Source organism: Otolemur garnettii, unplaced genomic scaffold, assembly GCF_000181295.1.
Source record: "Otolemur garnettii isolate 467f Iridium unplaced genomic scaffold, OtoGar3 scaffold00129, whole genome shotgun sequence".
Taxonomy (NCBI): Eukaryota; Metazoa; Chordata; class Mammalia; order Primates; family Galagidae; genus Otolemur; species Otolemur garnettii.
This window is the reverse complement of record NW_003852524.1, coordinates 2,641,391-2,666,606: the sequence shown is the minus strand read 5'-3', so window position 1 is coordinate 2,666,606 and position 25,216 is coordinate 2,641,391. Positions and strand designations below refer to the sequence as shown.

The 25,216-nt window shown below is 40.5% G+C and overlaps 1 protein-coding gene across 1 annotated transcript in view; it reads right to left on the bottom strand.

Moving 5' to 3' along the window:
* The window catches only part of ALPK1 (alpha kinase 1), a 144,283-nt gene that overhangs the window by 33,778 nt on the left and 85,289 nt on the right, over positions 1 to 25,216 (bottom strand). The window contains exon 7 of the mRNA XM_023518193.1: positions 5,691 to 5,879. Within this exon, the coding sequence (XP_023373961.1) occupies positions 5,691 to 5,879 (189 nt within the window). The remainder of the gene's footprint in view (positions 1 to 5,690; positions 5,880 to 25,216) is intronic.

The window sequence follows — 25,216 nt, the reverse complement described above, 5'->3', positions numbered from 1 at the left end:
TAATTTTTCATCATTAATTTTGCTGGAAGTTTTCAGCTACCTCTTTTTATGAGGTTAAGAAATTTCCCTCCTTTGTAGCTATCAACTTACCATCTTTTAGCCCCAGTCTATCCTTCAATATCTGCTTGGTGATAACGGGATGGAGCTTGCAAATATTTCTCCTTTGCCAGTTGGCATGATGGTAAGCTTTGTCATTACACAATGTGGAGGGACACTGCATGGGGAAGGGGCTGCTCTGGGTTTAAAACCCAGTACCTTCCCTCACTCTGTACCACTGTGGACCACTGACCCCCACAGCGTGGGCTTCTCACGGCCTCCCTGTGCCTGACATTTGAAGCACAGGTGACTGCTGTGTCATCTGTCTCCTCAGCGTACAGGGGTCAGCAGAACCCCTCAGTCAGTGGCTTCCTCTCAGGTGACTTCACAGTGGAGGGCTGCCTGTTGGGCTCCTCTCTGTGAGACGGTTCCTCTGGTGCTCTGTAAAGGCAGCGGTATGGGGAGTTCCACAGCACCTTCCTGTAATGGCTTTCCCCAGGACCCAGAAGGTGGGTTTCCAGTGAGTTCTGCTGGCGTGGAACCTTTGTGACTTCTCTGCTGAGCTTTGAGCAGGGGCAGTACATTCTTGAATAAGATCTTGTTCTCACTCCTGGTCTGCCTAGGTGTGAGAGTGGGACCTCTTTCTTGGGTGTTCTATCTTGGTCCAAGGGATAGTGGCTACTCCTTCTAAGTGCTGTCTTGTACTCTGTAGAGAGTTATTCTTTAGAGTTCTCTTTACTTCCCGCTAGTCAATCGTTCATTGTGCTAATCCCTGGATATAGTTAGTAATTCTTTATATTAAACTTTCCTTGTTCAAATTACCATGTAGTTTCTGTTTCCTGATCACACTTCTATCCCTAGTTTGCATTTTTAACCTAAATGGGTTGAAAATGTTATTAACTATTTTTCAAATCAATTTAGGTGGACACAATTTTTCTTCTTTATCCTGTGTATGTGGTAAATTGCATAGATAGATTTTAAAATATTTAACCATCCTTATATATCTTCCTTGGAATAAATCTTCTTTGTAACATATTATTGATTTAATGCAATGTTAATCAATTTGATATTTTAAGATTTTGGCATCTTACAATTTGTATAAGTGATATCACCACATAGTTTCTTTTTATTTTAATCTTATGTAAATTAACCTACATATTTACCAAATTCTTTATTCATCTTTGGTTTTGGCAGCCCCAGCCCATCTTTCTAGATTCAATTTCCTCGATAGAAAAATATATCCTTGTGTATATACATGTGTGTGTGTGAGAGAGAGAGAGAGGTCTTGAGAATAATTAACATCTTTGTCTTTGTCTAAAAATGTCCATTTTGTCCTCCCTTTTTGAATGATAGCTTTGCTGGGTATAAAATTCTAGGTTGAAAGCTGTTTCCATGCAATAGTCAGAGATTCTGTGCTTTGAGGACTCTTATTATTGTTAAGATACTCTTTGTCAGTCTAAATACACTTCTATGTTCATCTGCCTTTTTGTTTCTTTTAAGATTTTCTTATTGTTTGATTTTCTATGGTTTTACCAAGTGTGGATTTCTTAAATTTATTTATTTTTTTTTTGCTCATAAATATATTTTTTCAATGTAAAAACATATTTTTTTCCAATTCTGTCATCTTCTAGTCTTTTAGTCCCCCTGGAAGTCTTATTATGTTTCTATGGTTTTTCTATTCTTTTTGAGTTTTTAAGATTTCTCTTTTATATTTTCATATATTGAGAACTCTTGAGCTTCATTCTCAATATTTTCTTTAAATATAATTTCCAATTCTATAATGTTTTCCACCATTTTTAGATATATTTACAGGAAGACATTTTATATAGGTTATCTGGGGTGTGAGAACACTTGAGGAACTGACAGCAGTTAACTTTCTTAATTTTAAAGTTCTTACCAGTCACATGTATCAGGTGGACAGCCTGGCACACTTCTAGAATCTTTAGATCATCCATTGCTAGTCAAGTGAGTTTCTTAGATGGCATCAATGCCATTTTTGAGCTGGTAAGAAATTCAGATACTCACGCCTTATCACAGACCTACTGCATTGGAATCTGCATTGTAATAAAATAGCTGGGGACTCCCAAGCATGTGGAAATTTGGAAAGTATTGCTTGGGAGCACTATTATTGGTTTCTTTTTGTTAATAACTTGAGTTGAGATTAAGCCAAAAACAGAGCATTTAGAAATCTTTATAATCATTTGTCAAAATAATTTCATAACTTTTGAAAGCTAATAATAAACATTTTATGTTTGTGTTTTGTATCTTGTATCTTTGTTTTTTCTTTCTTTCCTTTTATTTTTTTTAGAGACAGAGTCTCATTTTGTCACCCTCAGTAGAGTGCCATGGCATCATAGCTCACAGCAACCTCCAGCTTCTGGGCCTAGGTGATTCTCTTGCCTCAGCCTCCTGAGTAGCTGGGACCACAGGAGCCCCGCCACAATGCCCAGCTTTTGTTGCAGTTTGGCTCGGGCCAGGTTTGAACTCACCACCCTTGGTATATGGGGCCAGTGTCTTACTCACTGTGCCACAGGTGTCACCCTTTATTTCATTTTTTTAATGATTTTTTTTTATTGTATCCACACCAATAAAGCAGTGTATTTGGCAGTTGGGTGCTCTTATTTGGCACTTGAAATGCCAGAAACTTGTCTCACTAGTACTCGGGGGGTTAGGGGGGTTGCTCGTTTTTTTGTTTTCTCCAGCCAAGGTTTTATGGTTGAATTATATCTACAAAAACTAAAAGTGTATGCTTTGCTTATTTTGTGAGCAAGTCCCCATCAATTACTATAACTTTTTGACTACGACATTGTTTAGTAATTTCAATTGCTGTATTTTTTAATTTCTGAAAGTTCTATTTAGTTCTTTTCCAAGTTAATAAATTTATTTTCTTTTCTTGTTGTGTTCTATCTTTTTAAACATACTACCTTTTAAACCACATGAGTCTGCCTGGTTGTTCAGTGTTTGTGTCTCCTTTTGCTTTGGGGTGTCTTTCCCCCTCTTTGTTGTATATGCTGTTGCTGGCTCACTTGGTTCACTTTCTTTCATTGCTTATGAATTTTAATCCAAGTTCATCTGCAGACAAGGATATTTTCCTGTGAGATTCCCATGTCCAGTGTGGATGTTTCTTTGGAGCATACTTTTATACTTTATCTTCTCCTGGGCTCCAGAAATTTTAGTCTTGAACTGCTTTTTCCTTAATTATTTGGTGGGGAATTCCCTGCCTTGTGTGGAGGGTAAATTCAGACTCTAAACAGATGGGTTGGCATGGATGTGAGATTTTTATTTCTTTTGAGAGATGTTTTTTCCCCTCTACCCTAGAGTTCATGCAGAGAGCAGGCTTCTTTGCAACTTCTCAAGGCAGGCTGGTGGAAATGTTCAGTCCTCTTTCATAGCCTGTGCAAACCTGTAAGAATCCAGCTTTATCCAAATAGTTCACTCCTCACTTGCGCCCAAAGCAACTGTCTCTTGTCTGCACAAGGATAAAATGACAGTCCTTTCCTTTAGGACCATATCTAAGTGTAAACCCCTTTGACTATAAGTGCTATGAGCAGTAGTCTATAACTCTGACTTTAAACATCTCCTATGTTTTAGGCACTAAAAAATTTTTAATTCATGATATTTGTACATTTTTGATGGAAGAAGATTCTGTACTCACTCCCTCAACATGGAACTAGAATTCTGAGCCTCTATCTCTAACTCTGGTTTGAAAGGTTTTGCTTCCTTATTTCAGACAAGAAAGAGCCAGACAGGCCCAGAGAATCTTCTTTGCCTCTGACATGCACCACATTGAATGTCTGGTTCTTTGCAATGCGTTTGGATGGATACCAGCAAGTTCTGGATGAAAGGGGATAACACCTTTATTATTCTTCTGTACACCATATGATTATACTATAATCTCTTTTATTTCCCTACCTCCTGATTCCCAAATGCTGGGGCTGGAAGCCCCGTTCACGGTGCCTTCTTCCTTCATGCCTACACCACTCTGTCCCTCTCTCTGAGATATGCAGTGTAGGTGAAGCCTCAGCAGAAGTTTACCCACAGAAGACTTCATTCTGAGGCTGAGTTTGTATTCGTATAACACTTCCGATTCTGTCTTGAGGAAAAGACAATCCCAACTGTTGGGGAATAAGATCCAGGACTTATGATGATGTAGACAGAGGCGCCACCTCCTCATGATCATATCACGGCTTACTTATTATCAGGAGAAAAACAGTACACCATTTTGGTTAGAGACATGAGAGAAATAACCAAACAAACAAACAACAACAAAAAGGAAACTTAAAAGATCAGTTTGGTTGTGCAAAAGCAAACCTATACCTACCTGCTTACATTTGGCCTCAATTTCTCCACCACATCATAGCAATTCTGTATTTCACAAAGTATGTTAGACATTAACTCTGTTGCAAGTTCTGTTTGATAAGGACTAATATGATAAGCCTGCCTTGCACACTCCAGCCTTCATTATTCTGTCCCACCCCCAATGCTCTCCTCACACTTCATTGCCATCTGACACCATCAGAAAGGACACTAGTTGTTAGGTTTCCCTCCTGTCCCCCCAAATTATAAACACCATCAACAACATTTGAAAAAATAATTTTTCTTAAGTTCAACTCTTTTCCTGCAGGTACTCAAGAAAAGCAAATAATAAGGCCTCGGCACAATTTATGCACAGTTGCAAGAATTTGAAAGTGAATGAACTTGGGCTTTTGAAAAGTTAACCTCCACAAGCCCATGTCTCCCCTGTCCTTTTGTCTCTGTCCCTCTCTGTGTGTTCAGCAACCGTCCCACTTAGTGTAGTTAGTACAGTTCCTTTTCAAAGGAAATGAGGTAAAGGGATTTTAACCTCTTGAAGACCAGAGTTATTAAAATAATAGCAATGACTACCACGAATCAAAAAATGAAGCAGTACTGTTTCTGGGAGAGGCAACCTGCTTTCTCTTTTCATCTTTTAGTCTTTCACTTGTTGAAAATTGAGAGTAGCAGGCTGCGCCTTTCTAAGTCTTATGGGCAATTTAAATAATTCAAGAATTCTATGGAAGTGGACTTCGCTGTAATGCATAGCAGGCCCCCTTTCTCCTCCTACCCAACTCGACATCACATCTTAAGTTAGAATGTCAGTCTCATTTTTCATTTCATTCAAAGTGACAGGGGGAAAAAAAAGATACTTTAAGACCTAATCAGGTACTGTACCGGTGTTCTGAAGGATGAAAAAAACCCTCAAATTACTTCAGTGGGTTTGTCAGCTCCATTGTTAGCTTAGTCAAGTGGCCCTACAGAAAGGAGACAGGAGAGCTAAGAGAAAATAGTAGAATTCTAATCTGCTTTTTAAAGGCTCTTGGTCAGAAGTATAGCAATTCAGATATCCCTGTTTGAAAGCAGCAGGATAGATTTGTTAGAAGACAAAAGCTCCAATTAGTATTTTCCACACCCTTTCACAATTTTCCCTACTGCTTTTGGCTCTGAAACCCTTTATGCCAGGGCCTTTGTGCGGGCAGAGGCGGGTGGAAGGGCCGCCGGCGCGCGGGGGAGGGGACCCGGGCGCGGAAAGGTGGCACGCGGGGCGCGGGGCCGCGGGCTGCGCCGAGGTCAAGTAGCTCGGGCGGGCGGGGGCCGGGGGCCGGGGGGGGCGGGCGGGGGGAGCCTACCTGAGTGACCGAGAGGCGGGCTTGGCGAATGACCACCTGCGGGGCAATCGGCGTCGCTGGCTGCAGCTTGTGGAGCCCCTTGGCGACCCGCAGCAGCTCTCCGGAGACGTCGAGCCCGTACAGGAACCGGTCCACCAGGAACACCACGGCCGCCGCGGCGCCACAGTCCCGGGCGCGGATGGACGCGCGCAGGGACGCCTGGAGCCCCGCGGGCGACAGAAGGCAGGCTGAGCACGCTGTTTTAGGTATTTTCGTTAACACAGCAACAGCAAAACCCATCGCACCCGAGGAAAAACGTACTTTATTAGGAGACTGAACGAAGAGGAAGAAAATAAAGTCCCTATTCAATCGTGGGATTTCCCCTTCATTCCGTTTCTCCCATTCCATTTCTAAAATAATGCAAGGGATAAATGCCTATTTCCTGTTGTTAAAAACTCAAACAAAAGTATATAGGGTGACAATTGTAAGTGTCGAGTAGTATCCCTACTTCTTTCCCTTCTGCCCCTAGTCTGGTAAGACTGGTTTGGGAGAGTGCCTTTTGGAACTTCTACCCCTTTTTCTCAATTCTTTGTCTTGTGTTGAGCTTGGTCTCTGTCTCTCTGTCTCTCTCTCTCTCCTTTCTCCCCTCTCCTCTCTCTTTCTTTTCCTTCTCTCTCTCCCCTCTCCTCTCTCTTTTAGAAATCCTGCCCTCCCTGTCTTTCTTTTAGAAATGAGATCACACTAGACTGTAGTTGCGTTGCTGTTCTTCTTTCAATCATCCTTACATCTGGGAGAACTTTCCACATCAGATCATGACACGCTCCTTCATTTACTGCCTACATTATCATGAAGAAAAAAAATACTATATAGAATTTTAGGGAATATTTTAACTTTGACGGTATCACCATCTTTAGTTACTCATTGAAGGAAGATAACTGTGAAACGGAAGTGTAACCTCAGGAGTGAGAAGCAGAGATAAATAAGGCAAATTTTTATGGAACATCACTATCTTTTGCTTTGGTTAGGATGTTATACTAACGATCTTTGCTTCAGTGGTTTTGCAGCTAGTAACATAAATGAATTTATCATCCCATACTTTTATCTTCATATGCTAAAATAATTCAGTGGAGCCTAGAAAGCATTGTAAGCATTGCCCATTTCCCTAGCACCACGTTCTCCACATAATCTAAGTGCTAACACTTAATGGGGAAAGCCAGGTGCCAAGCACAGTGTTATATGTATTTATACGTATCAATTTTCTCAGTCCTCACAGTTATCGTAACAGGCAAGTTCCATTATTATTCCTGTTTTACAGATTGGAAAACCTGAAATGCAGAGGTTAGGTGAAGGTCACATGACCTGGGGTGTGAACACAGAGGGACAGGTCCAGATCCCACATGCTCACATCCCTTGTACTGACTCTATGTTAGGATAGAGGAGTTGGTTATTACTTATCTGATATTCACAGTTGTGTTAATAAGTACCCTGTATGCAATTAACATTGTTGCAGTTGCTGGTCTTAGAATGGTCTCTGGTCTCTGTCTCTGTCTCTCTGTCTCTCTCCTTTCTCCCCTCTCCTCCTCTTTCTTCAGGCATCCTCAAACTATGGCCTGTGGGCCACACGTGGCCTGCCTAGGACATTTATCCAGCCCACTGGGTGATTTTGCCGCTGCTGCCCATCCTGCTTAGCTGCCGACTCGTCCCGGGGCACACAGTCCAGCCCTCCAATGGTCTGAGGGACAGTGAACTGGCCCCCTGTTTAAAAAGTTTGAGGACCCCTGGTTTAATTGAACAAATTGAAAATAAGAACAAATACACTCACAGAAATGGAGAGCAGTCTCTGCTTTTCAAAATGTGTCTGGAATAGCTTTCTTAGAATTTTAATTTGATGCTTTTACATATTGCTGAGTAAAACAGGCTGGAAAGTTTACATCTAGCCCATTCCAGGATTCTATAGATGGTATTTACTTACATGATTTGGTTTGTAATTTTTTTCCTTTTTTGATGATCTATGGCACTGCATGTGGAATAGAACATTTATATGTGTAGGACATTATAGAACATTTATATGTACCTATCAAGCAGGTAATGCCCACCAATAACCAGCACAATGCCGTTTCTCTTTTCAAACTGTTGCTTTCTTAACTTATTAGGACTTTTAAAACTATAAATGTGTTTATTAAGTGAAAATTTACAATGAAAGATTTTCACTGTATATTTATCTTTTCTTCTAAGCCAGTCATTGTTCTCATTGTGACAGAGATGTCAAAATTGTTAAGGGGGGGATGTTTCTTCTCTTCTCTTGATGTTTCTTTCCATGTGAGGGGAACTCAATTATTGCAGCACTCGCAGCCTCTCGCTCTCCCTTTGCTCATTCTGATCTGCAGAAGGTGGAGTGGCTGATGAATCAACTGGGCATGTATGGCTTCGCCCTTCCCTTTTTTCTCTTGGAAATAAGTTGTCCAAAGGAAGTAGGGATTCTTCTCTCCTTCTCTATCTTGTAAGTCTTACCTAGTAAGCAACTCTATATGAGGTGTTCCGCTTGGCCCAGTAATTCTTGTGACTGAATGAGGGGAAGTTTACATAATTCTGGGGTTTAGCTAGCAGATTCCCTATCCTCTAATACAAGGCCAAATCTTCCCATTTAACTTTTATCAGAATTAAAAGCAATATTTTGTCTCTTGTTTGCCTCTTTTATTTCTCAATTTGCTTAGAACCAAGAAAGAAAGAAAGATTTTATGTTAGATCCTCCCAAAGACTTGATATTAATCATTGACTTTCTTTGGCACATCATAACCCTTTCTAAGAGAAAGTTCTCTGCCCACAGCCTCTGTTTTTGGAGTAGCCACGTGTTTTGCTACTTGGTCTTGACATCATTTTCTCTACCCCACCACCAGAACAGGAGGAGCCACTTGAGACCTGACCCCATGTCCCTGTGGTCTGGCTTGAAAAAATGGACTTATCAATCTAAACTAAAAAATACTGAAAAAAATTGCCTATTGTAGGATAGAAAGATGTAGAAAGTGAATTGGAGGTAAGTCACATTTATGGGCAACATGAGGGAAGATCTAAGAATGGATCTCTAGCTCTAGATCCAAATCCACCTTTGTTATGCTATGTGTATTTTCATAATAATGTACATCCCCTCTTATGAGTTCACTTGAAGGAGCTTGTTCTGCTCCTTCCAACTGAAAAAGCTTAACTAAAATAAAAATGCTCACAACTTATATAGAGGTTTGTCAAATGAACCATCCATCTGAAAACTGCAAGTTTCAAAATGAGATGGGAAAGTAAATTGACACATTTACATAAGCCTAGCTCTGTCCAATACAACCAGTCTCTCTGCAAGAGTCCTTCCTACTCTGAGGATGTGTAAATACAATCCTTTGTTTGGCAGCTGCTACCTGCAGAACTTGCAGTTTCTGCTATTGTCAGCCTCTCTTATCTTTTGCTTAGAAAGAACAACCTTATTCTTGTCATCTTGCTCATGACCATGTGTTTTGGAGGATAGTCAGTGAGCCAGTGAATACCCTCTCTTTCAGGTCTCACTTCAATGTATGCTTGGTGTTGAGTTCTCTCTCCGTTCTCACTGGGGCCCACAGCCGTTTCACCACTACCTGGGTGTGGTGTTTAGTGCCAGCTGGACTCCAGAGGAGATTCCCCATTCTCTCCTCACTGATAATAATAATTTCCACCTTCCTACCACCATCTAGATTATGAAAAAATGTTCATACATTATCTCCTTAAATTTCACAGTCACTCTAAAATCTAAATTTGAAAAGAGAACTGAAGCTAGAAAGATAAAGTGAATTTTCAAACTTACAAAATTAAAAGGGTCAGAGCCAGGCAGGAATTCAAGTTTCTCTCTCTGTCTCTCTCTTGTTGTGTAACATAAAGTTTAACATACAGTTTACCATCTTAGTAGTTTTAAGCATATTGACATTGCTGTGAAACAGATCTCTAGAACATTTTCATCTTGCAAATCTGAAACTGTATGCTGATTAAACAACAACTCCCTGTTCCCCACTCTCCCTAATGCCTGGCAACCTCCATTCTACTGAAGCAGTGGGAGGTGTGACACTTTTTCTCACCCATCATAAGGATCATGGCTGACACACCTGCAACAAAACATGGGTTAAAAAGAGAAAAGCATAATAAATATATTTAATCAGAGTTTATGGGAGATTTCAGAAATGAAGAGCCAAAGACCCAGGGAAAATTTCATATGTCTGTTAGTCATTCGTCTGTCTTCTTTAGAGAAGGTTCTATTCACCTCTCTTGTCCAGTGATATATGGGATTGTTGAGTCTTTTTTTGTTGATTAATTTGAGTTCTCTATAGATTTAGATACCAAGTTTTTGTCTGATTCATAATTTGCAAATACCTTTTCCCATTCTGAAGGTTGTCTATAGGTGAAATGCCTATATGCCTCTGGCCAAAAAAGTTGTTTGAGAGAGAGCAGTGAAAAGACTCTGTGCAGGCATACTTGTAAGAAACTGAGGCAGAATCCCATGTGGCGGGGTTGGTTGTGAACCTAACATGACCAAGGCTTTGGCTGGAATAGCATTTACTGCGTTAAGGAATTAAAGTTGACTTTATAAGGCCAATAAAAAAGCCCTTTGGAAAACTGGACAGATACCCATCAGTAACCTTTCCTGATCTGTGGTAAGTAACAAAGGTCGCTTGCTGATGGGTCTGGGAATGGAAATGTGCTCAGGGACCCAATGCATACAGGTATCTAATGGCGCAGATAAAACTTGGGCTCGTGAAAGGCTTTTGAGAAGTCCAGCCTGAAAATTCCTTATAAAAGGTTCCAGAAATAAAGGCCTATATGGGAGCAGAGGTTTGCAAACAAATTCCTGTATGCCCAAGAAGTTTCTTTATGACTTGTTTAAAGATCTGAAGTAACAACCTCCAAAGGGCAAGGCCAGCAAGGGCAGGTATTCAATCTACCTTGTTCCTCCATAGCCTCAGGCATCATCAGATAAGAACAAAGAAGTAATGGCTAATAACATGTTCTCCTTTAAGTTATGTTAAATTGGGTTATGTTGAAAGGGTTATGTCAAAAGGTGTATTTTGAGTGGATTATTGGAAGATAATCACGAGGTAGTCACATGATGTTTAAATGGATCAATGAGGTCATTGCTGTATTGTGCGCATGTACAAAATTCTCTATATAAACCAACTGCAAATAAAGAAGCTCTCCATTTTGCCTGAGCGAGCAGATGGTCAGTCACCTTTATTTAAAACACAATTTCTTTCTTTTTTTTTTTTTTTTTGAGACAGAGCCTCAAGCTGTCCCCCTGGGTAGAGTGCCATGGTATCACACTCACAGCAACCTCCAACTCCTGGGCTCAAGCGAGTCTCCTGCCTCAGCCTCCCAAGTAGCTGGGACCACAGGCGCCCGCCACAACGCCGGGCCATTTTTTGGTTGCAGCCGTCATTGTTTGGCGGGCCCAGGCTGGATTCGAACCCGCCACCTTAGGTGCATGTGGCTGGCGCTCCAGTCAGTTGAGCCACAGGCGCCGAGCCTTAAAACACAATTTCAATAAGCATGCTTATTCTACGTGACTTGGCTTTTCTGCGAGACCCATATGGCAAGAGTTGTCTTTTTGCTTTGGTCATTGTTTCCTTAGGTGTACAGAAGCTTTCCAGTTTAAGTCCCATTTGTTTATTTTTGTTGTTGTCTCAATTGCCACACAAATCTTTATAAAATCTTTCTCCAGGCCAATATCTTCAAGTGTTTTCCCTATACTTTCTTTGAGGATTTTATTATTTCATGCCTTAGATTTAAACCTTGTATCTATCTTGATTAAATTTTTGTTAGTGGTGAGAGATGTGGGTCCAGTTTCAGTTTTCTACATGTGGTTATCCAGTTCTCCCAGCACCATTTATTGAATAGGGATTCTTTCCCCCAGTGTATGTTCTTGTTTGATTTATCAAAGATCAGGAGGCTGTAAGAGGTTAGTTTCAGCTCAATTGTTTTCTATATGGTTCCAAATGTCAATGTCTCTATTTGGTCATTCTGTTTATATCGTTATGGCCTTGTAGTATAGCCGAAAGTGTGGTAGGGTAATACCCCCAACTTTGTTTTTATTACTAAGATTTGCCTTGGCTATTAGGCTTTCTTCCGGTTCCATACAAAATGAAAAATTATGTTTTCCAAATCTTGAAAGTATGATGATGGTATTTTAATGGGAATTGCATTGAATGTGTAGATTGCTTTGGGTAGTACAGACATTTTCACAATGTTCATTCTTTCCAGCCATGAGCATGGTATTTTCTTCCATTTGTTAATATCTTCTGCTAATTCTTTTCTTAGGGTTTCATAATTTCCTTTGTAGAGATCTTTCACTTCTTTTGTTATGTATATTTCTAGGTATTTCTTTTTTTTTTGAAGCTACTGTGAAGGGAATTGTGTCTTTGATTAGCTTCTCAGCTGGGCTGTTATTGTACAAAGGCTATGATTTGTGGACATTGATTTTACATCCTGAGACAGAGATATTGCTGTAGTTTTTGATCATGTCTGGAGTCTTCTCATTGAATCTCTGGGGTTCTCTAAGTATGAGGTCATATCACCAGCAAAGAGCAAGAGTTTGACCTGCTCTGCACCCATTTGGATGCCCTTTATTTCCTTTTCTTGCCTGATTATGTTGGCTAGAACTTCCAGTTCTATGTTGAATAGTAGTGGTGATAGAAGACAACCTTGTCCATGTGATAGAGGACAACCTTGTCCAATTCCAGTTCTAAGTGGAAAGCTTTCAGTTTTACTCAATTCAGTAAAATATTAGCTGTGGGTTTGTTGTAAGTGGCTTTGACTAGATTAAGAAATGTGCCACTTATGCCTAAATTCTTAAGTGTTCTAATTAGAAAAGGGTGCTGAATTTTATTGAATGATTTTTCTGCATCTTTTGAGAGGATCATATGGTCTTTGTTTTTGCTTCTGTTGATATGGTGAATTGTTTCTGGACTTGCATATATTAAACCAGCCTTGCATCCCTGGGATGAAACCTACTTGATCATGATGAATGATTTTTGTAATGTGTAGCTGTAATCTATGGCTAGGATTTTATTAAGAACTTGTGTATCTACATTCATTAGTGAAATTGGTCTGAAATTCTCCTTTTTAGTTGGGTCTTTTCCTGGTTTAGATATCAAGGTGATGTTTGCTTCATAGAAGAGGTTGGGGAAGATTCTTTCCTTCTCTGTTTTTTGGAATACTTTCTGCAGCATGGGTATAAGGTCTTCTTTGAAGGTTTGATAGAATTCTGGTGTGAAGCCATCTGGATCAGGGCCTTTTATGTTGGGAGATTTTTTTTTTAATTATTTCTTCAGTCTCTGTGCTTGAAATCAGTCTGTTCAAGAGATCTATTTCTTTTTGATTAAGTCTAGGGACAGGGTGTGATTCCAGTATTGATTCATTTCCTCCACATTGTCAAGTTTATGGACATAGAGTTTCTTTTAGTACTCAGAGATGATACAAAAGTATCTCTGTGACATCTGTTGTTATTTCCCCTTTATAGTTGTACTAGGAGAGCTCAGCTGAATGATCCTTCTGGTCCACCATCTTGCTCTGCCCCCCGTTTGAATTCTTTATACAGGTAAATTCTTGATATTAGCCCTTTATCAGATAAATAGTTTGCTAATATTTTCTCCCATTCTATAAGTTATTTATTTGCTCTGTTATTTCCTTTGCTGTGCAGAAGCTTTTTAATTTCTCAAGCTCCTTTTATTGATTTTTGTTGTTGTTATAATTGCCTTTGGGATCTTAGTCATAAATTCTTTGCCTAGGTTGATGCCTAAAAGAATTTGTCCTATATATTTTTCTAGAATTCTTATGGTTTCATGCCTTATATTTAAGTCTTTTATCCACTTTGAATTAATTTTTATAAGTGGTGAGAGATAGGTATTCTATTTCAGTCTTCTGCACATGGTTATCCAGTTTTCACAACCATCTATTGGATAGTGCTTCTTTTCCTCAGTGTATGTTGTGTTCGCTTTGTTAAAGATAAGTTGGTTGTAGGTAGATATTTTTATATATGGATCCTCTGTTCTTTTCCATTGACTTATCTCTCTATTTTTGTATTGATAACATGCTGTTTTGGTTACTATAGCCTGGTAGTATAGTTTGAAGTCTGGTAATGTGATAGAGTGCTCATCATCTTATTGACTGGAAAGAAACTACTCAAGGCTGAGGACAGAACCACTTGAAATGAGCAGAGGAAATAAGTTTTGTGTTTCCGTCAGACAGAGTATAAAATTGGCCATTCATAGGGCCTGGGATAAAGTATTCAGAAGGCTTTTGCTTTAGTGGAGAGACAATATTAACCTTAGAGTAAATCTGTTTTTGTCCAATTCTGAAAATTTAGAAGTAAGTCTCAAAAAGATCAAACTATTTCCTAATTTGACTGAGTCCCAGAACAAAGCTCAAGAATTTGTAAGGCACATAAAATATTCCCTCAATAACATGAAATTTATAATATCTGATATCTATTAAAAAATTACCAGGCATAAAAAGAAGCCCATATTGTATATAAAAAGAAATCAATAAGAAGTGACCCCCAAAGGACAATTATAACTGTATTTTGTATTTTTAAGAAAATAAAGTAAATATTAAGTATATGAAGTAGAGACATACAAGATATAAAAAATAATTTTTAAATCAAAGTTTTAGAGGTTAAATATATAATGTCTCAGTTGAAACCACAGGTATTAGGGTTTGCATCTTAGTGCCACCAGTTATTTGCCACGGAAAGTTACTTGACCTCTCTAATCTCAGTGATCTCATCTGTGAAACATGGATAATATCTCTTTGCAGTGTAATTTCAGGATTAGAGGAAATGTGGGTCAGATGCTCAGCACAGAGCTTGGCAGCTTGTGAGTGCTTAATAAGTGATGTGGAACACTAAGAAGAAAATAGAAAAAAAGAAGTCAGTCACTCATTCCTACTCATATGACAAAATAATCAACAATAGGCAAAGACAGCCTCCCAAACTCAGTTTCAGTGGAATTCTCCATCTTTTCTTTTTTTGAGATGGTTTTACTGTGTCCCCCTGGGTAGAGTGCCATGGCCTCAGCCTAGCTCACAGCAACCCGAAACTCTTGATCTCAAGCTATCCTCCTGCCTCAGCCTCCCAAGTAGCTGGGACTACAGATGCCTGACACCATGCCCAGCTAAGTTTTCTATTTTTTATAGAGACAGGGTCTGAGTGGAATTCTCAATAGAATAAAACATAAGTGATGGGTCCCACATGTAACCTCTAGGCTCATCTCAGAAAATGGCCAAACCTGTAATTTCTTAAAATCTCTTTCTTCTCACCAACTCAGAGAACTCATGCTATTGGAAGGAGAAAGAAAAAGGACAATGAGTAGGCTCTATGGCACTTGGTGAGGGAAAGCTGGTTCTTGAAAGGGAGCCTTCTCAGCACGCACGTGCGAGTTGCTTTTGGCTGTCGCCAATGGAGGAATCCCTCCCCATGCACCTGTAAACTGATGCTGCAAACACCCCATTCTGCATCCCACACGAACACGCCATATATTTGAACGGAGAACATTGCCTAATCTATTTCCCCCCCTTCTACTCTTAATAGATTGAAGCACAAAAGCCTGAGAGAGGGTGACCTACCAGACAAAAGGGCCTTTGAGTTCCTTGGAAAAGTAGACTTGGAGGAGGATGGAAGGAATCCAAGTGGCCCTATTATTTCCACTTGCACTAATTAGACATTTTTCTGTCAGCTATTGAGCACTGCTGAGAGGCCAAACTCACTGAATTCATTTCTAAAGTGTTTACAGAAGTTTGCATCTGTTTGTGTCTCTTCAGGAGGAAAATAAGCACTTCAATAGCATTGTGGAAAATCTAAACGAAGCATCCTATTCTGGAGGACCTGGCATCCCCGCAGCTGCATAATTTAACTCTGTTCAGGGCCCAAACCTCTCGCATCTCTCTCCAAAACCTAACGATGCAAAATTCAGAGAAGTCAACTCAGGAGAATCTTTTCTTTCTTTTCATTTTCTTTTCTCTCCCTCTTTTGAACTGGCTGCATGCTGTGCGCTACACACGGATTTAGGTGGGTATCGTTCCTGCAGCCCTTCTCTTGCGTTTCTGCCAGTACTCTGAGAAATTAATACCCACTTTCATTTGCTGCCAAGTGAGGGGATAGTAAATTCCTCAGCAGCAAAGTGGAATACATCATCATCCTGGGAATCTTCCCGAAATGTACGCCGGGGGAAGGCTCTGACATCAGAAGGAGAGGAATGAAAGAAGGCCAGAGTGTGTGGCAGGGAAGGGACACTAAAGAGAGCTGCCCTATATGGTAAATTGTGCCTGGGTTATGCACAATTAGATTAACATGAAAGAGAGTCGCTCTCCCTCCCCCACACCCCCCAAAAGAAAGAAAAAGAAAACAACACAAAAAACCCTAACCCACTGACTACATGGGCAATGCCTTTGAAATGCATATTGGTCTACATGGAATTTGATTCAGGATTCTTTTTGTTTGGGTTTTTAGGCCCACGACTGACCTGCCATCCCAGAGAATTCATAAATATGATCTTTTTAGGTGGTGTCACCATAAGAGAATTTTAGTGTCGGCATAATATATCTCACATCAAAAACTAACAGGAATTCCATTCATCTTTCCTCAGAAGCTGAGTTGAGGGGAGGATTGTTCACACAGCCACCAAACTGTATTTTTTCTTGTTGAATGATGATGTTTAAATACTAAAAATAATATAGATGTGGATAAGAGAATGTGCTGGATTTCACAGTTGTCTGTGTCTGTCTCTTAGAGACACAACACACACAGTTGTGTTTTTGCATCTGTTTTCAGGATGGGAAATACGGGGTTCTAATTGAGTTTAGGACACAAAGGGAACTTCATGGCTAGGAAGCTGAGTCAGGTGGTAAAGGAATTAGACTCCACAATGAGATTTCGATACGCAGATGATTGAAAAAATGCTAAAGAGCCTTTTCTCAGGGCTTTCCCTGAACAGCACCGAGGAAAAGTGTGTGCTGCTTTCATGGTTCCTTGCATTAACGCTGCCCCTCCCCGGACTGAGCATCAAGTTTGGGTCCCAGCTATGAGTTCAAAGCCGAGATGTGTTCACAGCAATGACAATGGCTGCTGTTCTCAAGGGGGGCGGGGTGAGGGGCGCAGAACTGAAGCCATCTGGCACTGCAATTGGCAGAAACAGTGTAAAGGGAAATTATTGCTGCATAGCAAATTGGGAGATTGAAAAACGGCAGGGAAAGGTGGAAGGGAGGTGGGGATGTCTCAAGGTGAGGAATTAGCAGAGTAAAAAAATAAGTGATTGATGCCTGCAAAGTTATGTGTCTAACAGTAAAATCACAGCTACTCAGAGCTGATAAAAAACCAAACACAGCAGCTGCATATCCATCCACCTTCTACATGTGACCAGGAGGTAAGAAGAAAGAACCTGACCTTTTTAAAGGTTTCTGCCCAGGGCCTACTAACATTCCATTGGCCTTTCTTTCATTTTACCAAGAGAAAATGCAGATTTATGCTTTTGAAAAATAGTGGTAATGGTTGGGCGGGGTGGCTCATGCCTGTAATCCCAGAACTCTGGGAGGGTGAGGCAGGTGGATTGCTTGAGCTCAGGAGTTCAAGACAAGCCTGAGCAAGAGCACACCCCATCTCTACTAAAAATAGGAAAACTAGCTGGGTGTCATGGCAGGCATCTGTAGTCCCAGCTACTCAGGAGGCTGAGGTAAGAGGATCTCTTGAACCCAGGAGTATGAGGTTGCTGTGAGCTAAACTTATTTTAGATGGAGTTGTCCATCTGTTAAAGGAAAAAGCAAGCAGTACCAAAGAGACCGTCACCTAACTAGGATCTTGGTGAATCTCATGGCTCCTGAGTGCTGTGGACCTGCATTGCATTTCTTCTGGACCCCAGGTGCTGTGGCCACCAGGACTCCATCATCATTCTTGGTGAATTCACATCCACATTGATGAGCCATCCAGCACACTGGTCTCTCTTGCCTGTGGCCTCCTCTCTCGTTCTGCATTCAACCTCAGTCACCTACTCCCATGGTTGGTCATACATTAGAACTTGCCATTTCGATAACATCCTGGCCAGAATCTCCATTTCAGCATTCACTTCTCTGAGCTTTATCCTCTGTTCTTCCAGCTTCCTTCCTCTGTAGCCCAGCTTCAGCAATTCTGCAAACATCTGGGGACATTTGCACAATCCACTGACTCTATCTTTTTATTATCCCAGCAGTAGCTCATATGCTCCCTTGCCTCTTTGCATTCCATGGTGCATCAATGTAATGACTTTTTTAAAAAGCAGTCTTTTTTTTTTTTTGCCGGGGCGGAGTTTGAACTGCCACCTCTGGTATTTGGGGTTGGCACCCTACTCCTTTGAGCCACAGATGCCACCCTCTTTCTTTCTTTCTTTCTTTTTTTTTTTTTGAGGCAAAGTCAAAAGGATACTGTGCTGTGGTATCAGCTTAGCTCACAGCAACCTCAAACTCCTGGGCTCAAGAGATCATCTTGCTTCACCTTCCCAAGTAGCTGGGACTACAGGTACCAACCTCAATGACTGGCTGCCTTTTCTATTTTTAGTAGAGACGGGGTATCACTGTAGCTTAGGCTGGTCTCGAACTCCTGAGCTCAAGTGATCCTCCCAAATTGGCCTCCCAGAGTGATAGGATTAGAAGCATGAACCACCATGCTTAGCCTCAAAAGTATTCTTGACTCTTTCCTCTTTCTCTCTCTGTCATTTGTCTGGCAAATTCTACCTCTATTTATTGTTAAGGGAAGATGTTTGCCTTATATTAGAATCAACTAGTGGGACTTTCAAAAATCCAGATGTCCAGATGGTACTCCAGACCAGTTACGTCAGAATCTCTGGGAGTATACCTGGGCATCAGTTTCTTTTCCCTGAGTGTTTCTGCAGCCAGTTGAGGACTCCTGAGCTAAGCCTGACCTTACAGACTCTTTGCCCACCTCTCACTCCTGCTGGAGGTGGGATGAGTTATTTGCTGGGGGTGTTATGCCTGGTTCAGAATGTCCTCTCTCCTCTCTTCAAATTCTCCTGTCTGCAGACAGAGTAAAGTCTGACCTAGTCTGTTTGAGGGAAGGGGCCTGGCACCAACAAGATGAGTCTGGTGTGAAAGCTTTTCCATCCCAAATGACAGAATACCTAAAGCTACATTTTCCTATCAAGGTGGCCAACGAATCCAGAGACCATTTATTAATTTGTATCTACCTTTCTTTTTTTTTTATCTTTAATTCCCATGTATAATATTTAAGTTTTATTTATTTATTTATTAGTATTTTTTTGAAACAGACTCTCACTTTGTCACCCTTGGTAGAGTGCTGTGGCATCCTACCTAACAGCAACCTCAAATTCTTGGGCTCAAGTGATTTTCTTGCCTCAGCCTCCCAAGTAGCTGGGACTACAGGCACCTTCCACAATGCCTGGCTATTTTTAGAGAAAGGATCTTGCTCTTGCTCAGGCTGGTCTCCAACCTGTGAGCTCAGGCCAGCTGCCTCGGCCTCCCAGAGTGCTGGGATTACAAGCATGAGCCACTGCACCTGGCCCCTGTATTTATCTTTCAACTGGTTCTGAACACAGGACAGTAAGGTGAGTATTATTTATTGGCACTTAAAATTCCAAAATTATGTCTAATTCTCTGCCTAACCTGAGCTTCTGCCTAAGCAAGTGAATATGGCTGGAGGAAAACACACAGCTCTAATAGTTTAAATTTATGACCTCAGCCCTCAGCATTGCCTGAAACCCCCAACTGCGTGTCTGCTGTCTGCTCTCTTCTCAACCTGCCAAAACTCCTCTAACCTCCTGACTCTCAGCTCATCACCTTGCTTCTTACCTCACTGAGAAAAGAGGAGCAATGAGAAGAGATTGTCCTCAGTGCTTTGCACCAATTTATCCGCCCTCTTTATGGGAACCCAATATGTCCTATCTTCCTTCCTACTGGCAAGTTTAAGGCCAACCCCTCACTTACATATTCAATTCTATTCCTTCTTTATATTATAACTCTTTTCTTTTCTCCATCACTAATTTCCTCATCTCCCCTAGACCGTTCTCATTAACATATAAACATGTTGTAGCATCATCCATCTTAACAATCCTCTCTTGGTCAGACATCTCTCTACAGTTCCTGTCCCGGTCCTCTGCTTCCCTTTAAAGTCCCAAAGAGCTGCCTAAACTCACCGTCTTCACTTTCTTACCTCCCACTCTTTCTTAAATCTACAGTTTCAAGCCCCACATCCCACTGCACCTCTTCTCAAGGTGACCAACGAATCCAGAGACCATTTAATAGTCCTTATCTTATTCAAACTCCTAGAAGCATTTGACTGTGCTGATCAATCCTCCTCTTCCTTCTTCTCCTTCCCTGCTACCTCTTTTTATCCTTCTCCCTCTCCTTCCTTCTTCTTCAAAGGAGGTGGCTTCTGGCCTTGCACACTCTCCTGGTTTTACTCTTTGCCCAATTCTCTGGGTTATCCTTAACCTTTTTTCTCAGCGTCTGAATGCTGAAGGCCCCAGGGTTCATTCTGAGACTGTTTCTCTCTAGCTACACTCCTGTAGACTGTTTTATCCCCTCAAATATCATCTCTGTTGATGAATCTCAAATTTAAATAACATCCTGTGTCTCTTTCCTGAAATGCAGAGTTGTGTATGAAATTGCCCACCATAGTCCAACTCAGTTGACCAGTGGGACCTCAAACTTAGCACGTCGAACACAGAACTCCTTATTTCCTCCTCTCTATTGCTTCTCCATCACAGCTCTCCACCTCAGTAATGGCACCCCTTTCTCTCATTTGCTTAGGACAAGACCTTAGAGTGTTAACTCCAAGTTTGTGGCTCTTCTCCTTTCATACTCTACATCCAATTCATCAGCAAATCCTGTTGGCTCTCCCTTTAAAATACATGTAAGACCTGACCACTTCTCATCTCTTCCCAAGCACCGACCTCAGTACAAGCCACTGTGACCCTGCTTGTGTACAAGCAACAGCCTCCTAACCAGAGTCCTTGTTCTTGCCACTGTGTCCTCTCTTTCCTGTCTTCTCCACACAGCAACCAGAGCGATTCCTTTAAAATATAAACTAAATGATGTTGAGTCCCTGTTATCACTTGAACATGGCTTCCCATAACTATTAAAACAAGTTTTCGGGTGAATTCACACAGATATAATACACACTATCTGGGTGATGGGCACACTTACAACTTTGACTCAAATGGTACAAAAGCAATTTGTGCAACCAAATCATTTGTACTCCCATAATATTCTGAAATAACATTTTAAAAAGAACAATAAAGGAATATGTGCAGAGAAAGACTACTTTTGGGTTATTCTAGTCTGAAGTCAAATATTCTTTGTCATTTTTGAAATGTTTTCTCCAGCCAAACTGTCATGTCAGTTTTTTGAGATCATAGTCTCTGATTTCCTGATATATCACAGAAATTTTATTGAAAATGAACTGAATTTTGACCTTGCAAAAAAATTTAAATCTGTTATCATGGCCAAAAAGATCCTATGTGACATTGCCTCTGCTGCCTCAGTGACCTCCTTCTTCTCATTTTCTCCACTTTTCACTCTTCTCCACTGTCTTTGCTCCCCCTCCAACTCTTGGCACTTGCTGTTCCTTCCAGCTGCAAAGCTCTTCCCTCAGCTTTGTGTCCCCCATCCAGATCTGGGTTCCAGGCACTCTTTCAAAGAAGCCTCCTCTAACCACCCTCTACGATAATACTACCTACAATTACTCATTATCTTTTATCTTTATTTGTCTTCATAGACCTTATCCCTCTCCAATATTAGACAATTACATAATAGTGTATTTTTATGTGTCTCTACCTATTCCCAAAGTAACCTTTTGATTGACACTCAACATCAATGTCCAGGCACCTTGTCTTTTTCACTGCTGTATCCTCAATGCCTTGCAGATAAAGCAGTAAGTAATTGTGAATAAATGAATTAGTTCATGCCTGTCTAGTTGTTTCCCTGATTCATTTATTTTTACATATGCATGTGTAGCTGCCCTAGTAAGACTTCAGCTTTTAGGTCATGATTTATTTGATAAGAAGGCATAAGTGAAAATATTGGTAGATCAGTGTGTTTTTTTCAAGGAGTAAAACATTAAATAATTAAAGAGTATCAGAGCAGACAATAAGAAGATAAAAGGTTTTTCAAACTCAAGCTTGCTCTACAAGTACAAACTTTTGTCATTCGGTGTAGAGTCCCAAATTATTTATTAGTGATGCCAACATCAAGATTATATACACTGTATAAAGAAATTTATAGGGTGAATTCTCCAAATGCTACACGTAGACTTCTCATTTGATCCAGCAATCCTACTACTAGGTATCTATCCAAAGGAAAACAAGTCATTCTATCAGGGGGACAAGTGTAGTCGAGTGTTTATCTCAGCACAATTCATAATCGCAAGGGTCTGGAATCAACCTAAGTGCCCATCAACCAAGGAGTGGATAAAGAAAATGTGGTATATGTAGACCGTGGCCTACTGCCTGGCCATAGAAAAGGATGAAATAATGTCTTTTACAGGAACTTGAATAAATCTGGAGCCATTACCCTAAAAGAAATAATGCAGGAATGGAAAACTAAATACCATGTGTTCTTACTGACAAGTGGGGGCCACGTCAGGTACACGGGAGCATACACAGTGGTACAAGGGGCATTGTAGACTCAGAAGTGGCTTTGGGTTACATGTTTGAATTGTACAGTGCAGATGTCTGGGTTTTTAGTGTATCCATCACCTGAACAGTGGATGTTGCACTTGATAGGTAATTTTTTGTTCCTCGCCTCTCTCCTAGCATGACCCCTTCTGACTCTTGTATTTAATAAATCTTAAAAATTTTGTAAATGTGGTGAGTCTTTCCGTCAAATGAAGATACTTTGTGACACAATAGCCATTCTGTAAGTTGACATTTGCTACTTAGATGCCTGGATTCTTTTCTTTTCTTTTCTTTTCTTTTTTTTGTGACAGAGTCTCAAGCTGTCTCCCTGGACATCACAGTTCACAGCAACCCCCAACTCCTAGGCTCAAATGATTCTCCTGTCTCTGCCTCCCAAGTAGCTGGGACTTCAGGTGCCCGCCACAACACCCAGCTATTTTTCTTTTTTTGGTTGCAGCTGTCATTGTTATTTGGTGGGCCTGGGCTGGATTCGAACCTGCCACCTGTGGTGTATGTGGCTGGTGCCTTAGCCACTTGAGCCTGATTCATTTTTTTAATGTGAGGCTTTATTAAAGCTAGACTTACCTTCATGGGTTAAGCATTTATTTATGCTGTACATATGTACATGTGCCTCTTGGACTACAAGATTCTAAAGTGACAAACTAGTTCCATGCTTTTCTTCAAGGATGCTTATTTGTTAAAATTGCAGCAGGCAAAATTAGGAATTAGGCTCTTAATCCTTTCAGTGATAATTATTACTTTAAGAGCAAATAGCTCCCCCCCTCCCAAACAACAACAACAAAGCAAATGGCCGAGGCACGGTGGCTCATGCCTGTCATCTTAGCACTTTAGGAGGCTTAGACAGGAGGATTGCTTGAGCCAACAGGCACATGGGGGTGTGTATCAGCACTGCACTCTAGTGGAACAAGATCCTGTCTCAAAAAAAAAAAATCTACTAAATCAGAATCTTTATGTAGTAAGTAGGACTTGGGAGTATGTATTTTTAAGAAGCTGCTTCTCCTTACCACCCCTGCTATGCCCTCATCCTCGGTAATTCTGATTCAGTCAGCTCATTTACCAAAGCAATTGAAATCTCTGACATAAGTCATTTACATTATGAAGTATATGTATTTTAGGCACAGTAGGCAAAAGTATGGCCTTACACAGAGAGTGAAGGGAAATTGTCCCAGTCCTGTGATCTAAGCAATAAAACAGGAGAGCAACTGAGAGGGAAGATTAAGAGTCTGACCCCTAAGTGCCTTTAAAGTTGCACTTGACAATGTACCTAAAAGGTCCAGCAATAGCAGTTTCATGTACAATGTCAGCAGAAATAATTCATGCTCAGTCTGATGGGAGGAGGTTTTCAATAACCATGAAAGAAACAGATTCTGTCTCTAGACTTTACATGGTGAATATAAAAAGTTGCAGAATTTGGTTGATAATAGTTGTAAAATGTGACAGATTCCATATTTACGTGGACAAGGAGCCAATTTGTTGAGGAGGCTACTTTCCCGAGGAGGCTGGTCACATTAGCTACCACGAGGTGATGTGGGAGGAGAGGGTGAACAAAAGGGGTTGTGGCCGCACCCAGGCAATACGTGATTTTGAAGGACCCGACTTCTAGATTTCAACTTTCTCATCTATAAAGATAATAATTCCACATAGCTTACAGAGAGGATGCTCAATAAATAACAACACACTATTTTGAGAGTAGATTGAAGGTGGGTCTGTGGAATCTGTCTTTCAGCTCTCAAAATATAAAGAAAATTCAAAAACTTTCAACTACAGTTTACCAATGAGAAAAAGAAATTTAACTTTACTAATATTTTAAAAAGTGAATTGATACTAATGCTTTACTTTGTCCGCTATGAGGTTGGACAGTTAAGTTAGTGACCTCATCCTAGGAAAAGTGCTTCATACCTCATTACTGAATATCACTACCGCCACCTTTGAAGTCCTCCCCTTGGACATCTGGTGACTGATATTTGGCAATGAAGTATGTAGCACGTTTTCTAGGATGAGCTCGAGAACTTAATTGTCTACCTCCTACAATGACAGAAAAAGTTCCAAAATTGATTTGAAGGGTGGACTAGGCACTGGCATTGGTCATAGCTTCCCGAGGGGGGTACCTGGCAGGTGAGCATAGGGATATTCAGCAGAGAGGGATGTACACTTTTTCTACGGCGAGTTTGTGAACTTAATTGTCATGCCTCATATGTTTGTCAGCAAAGATGGCACATGAGGAATTCCTCATCTCGGAGGGGCCAAAGATGAGAACTCTTTTGGCATATGGATTGTATTGCAGTTTATATATACCTGGCTAAGCAGATCTGTAGTTTATAGTTTATATTATTACAATTCATAGGTACTTTAGACTAATTCATAATGGGAGGAGAAAGACTACAAAAATCTCAAGGCAAAGATCTTTAAACTTTGGTCAAATGTAGAGTTTATACTTTTCCAACCAGATAAATGTTCCAAATGTGCCGGCTTTTTCTGTGTTGACAAGTGGCTCACAATAGTATGCTACCCTACAGGTATTTTGAAAAATATCTTTCAGATAATGAGGTACTAAACACAATATAGCACATATTAAACAATCACACAAATGAGAAAATTTTAGCCTGTTTAAAAATCTTCCAAATGAACAGTCAGAATGGGTTTTTGACATCCTTTCTTAAAAAATAATCTTTGATCACCTTTCAGAAACACACAACTGAGACTAGGAAAGGTGGAAATTTACTAGCTTCACTCCAATGAGTGATTTCTCCTAATTGGTAGAGGGTTTGAAATATGAGCAACATCAATCTGTGGTCATAGATCACCACTCCTGTTTGAATCCACATATCTTTGATACATAATTTTTTCAACTATGATAGC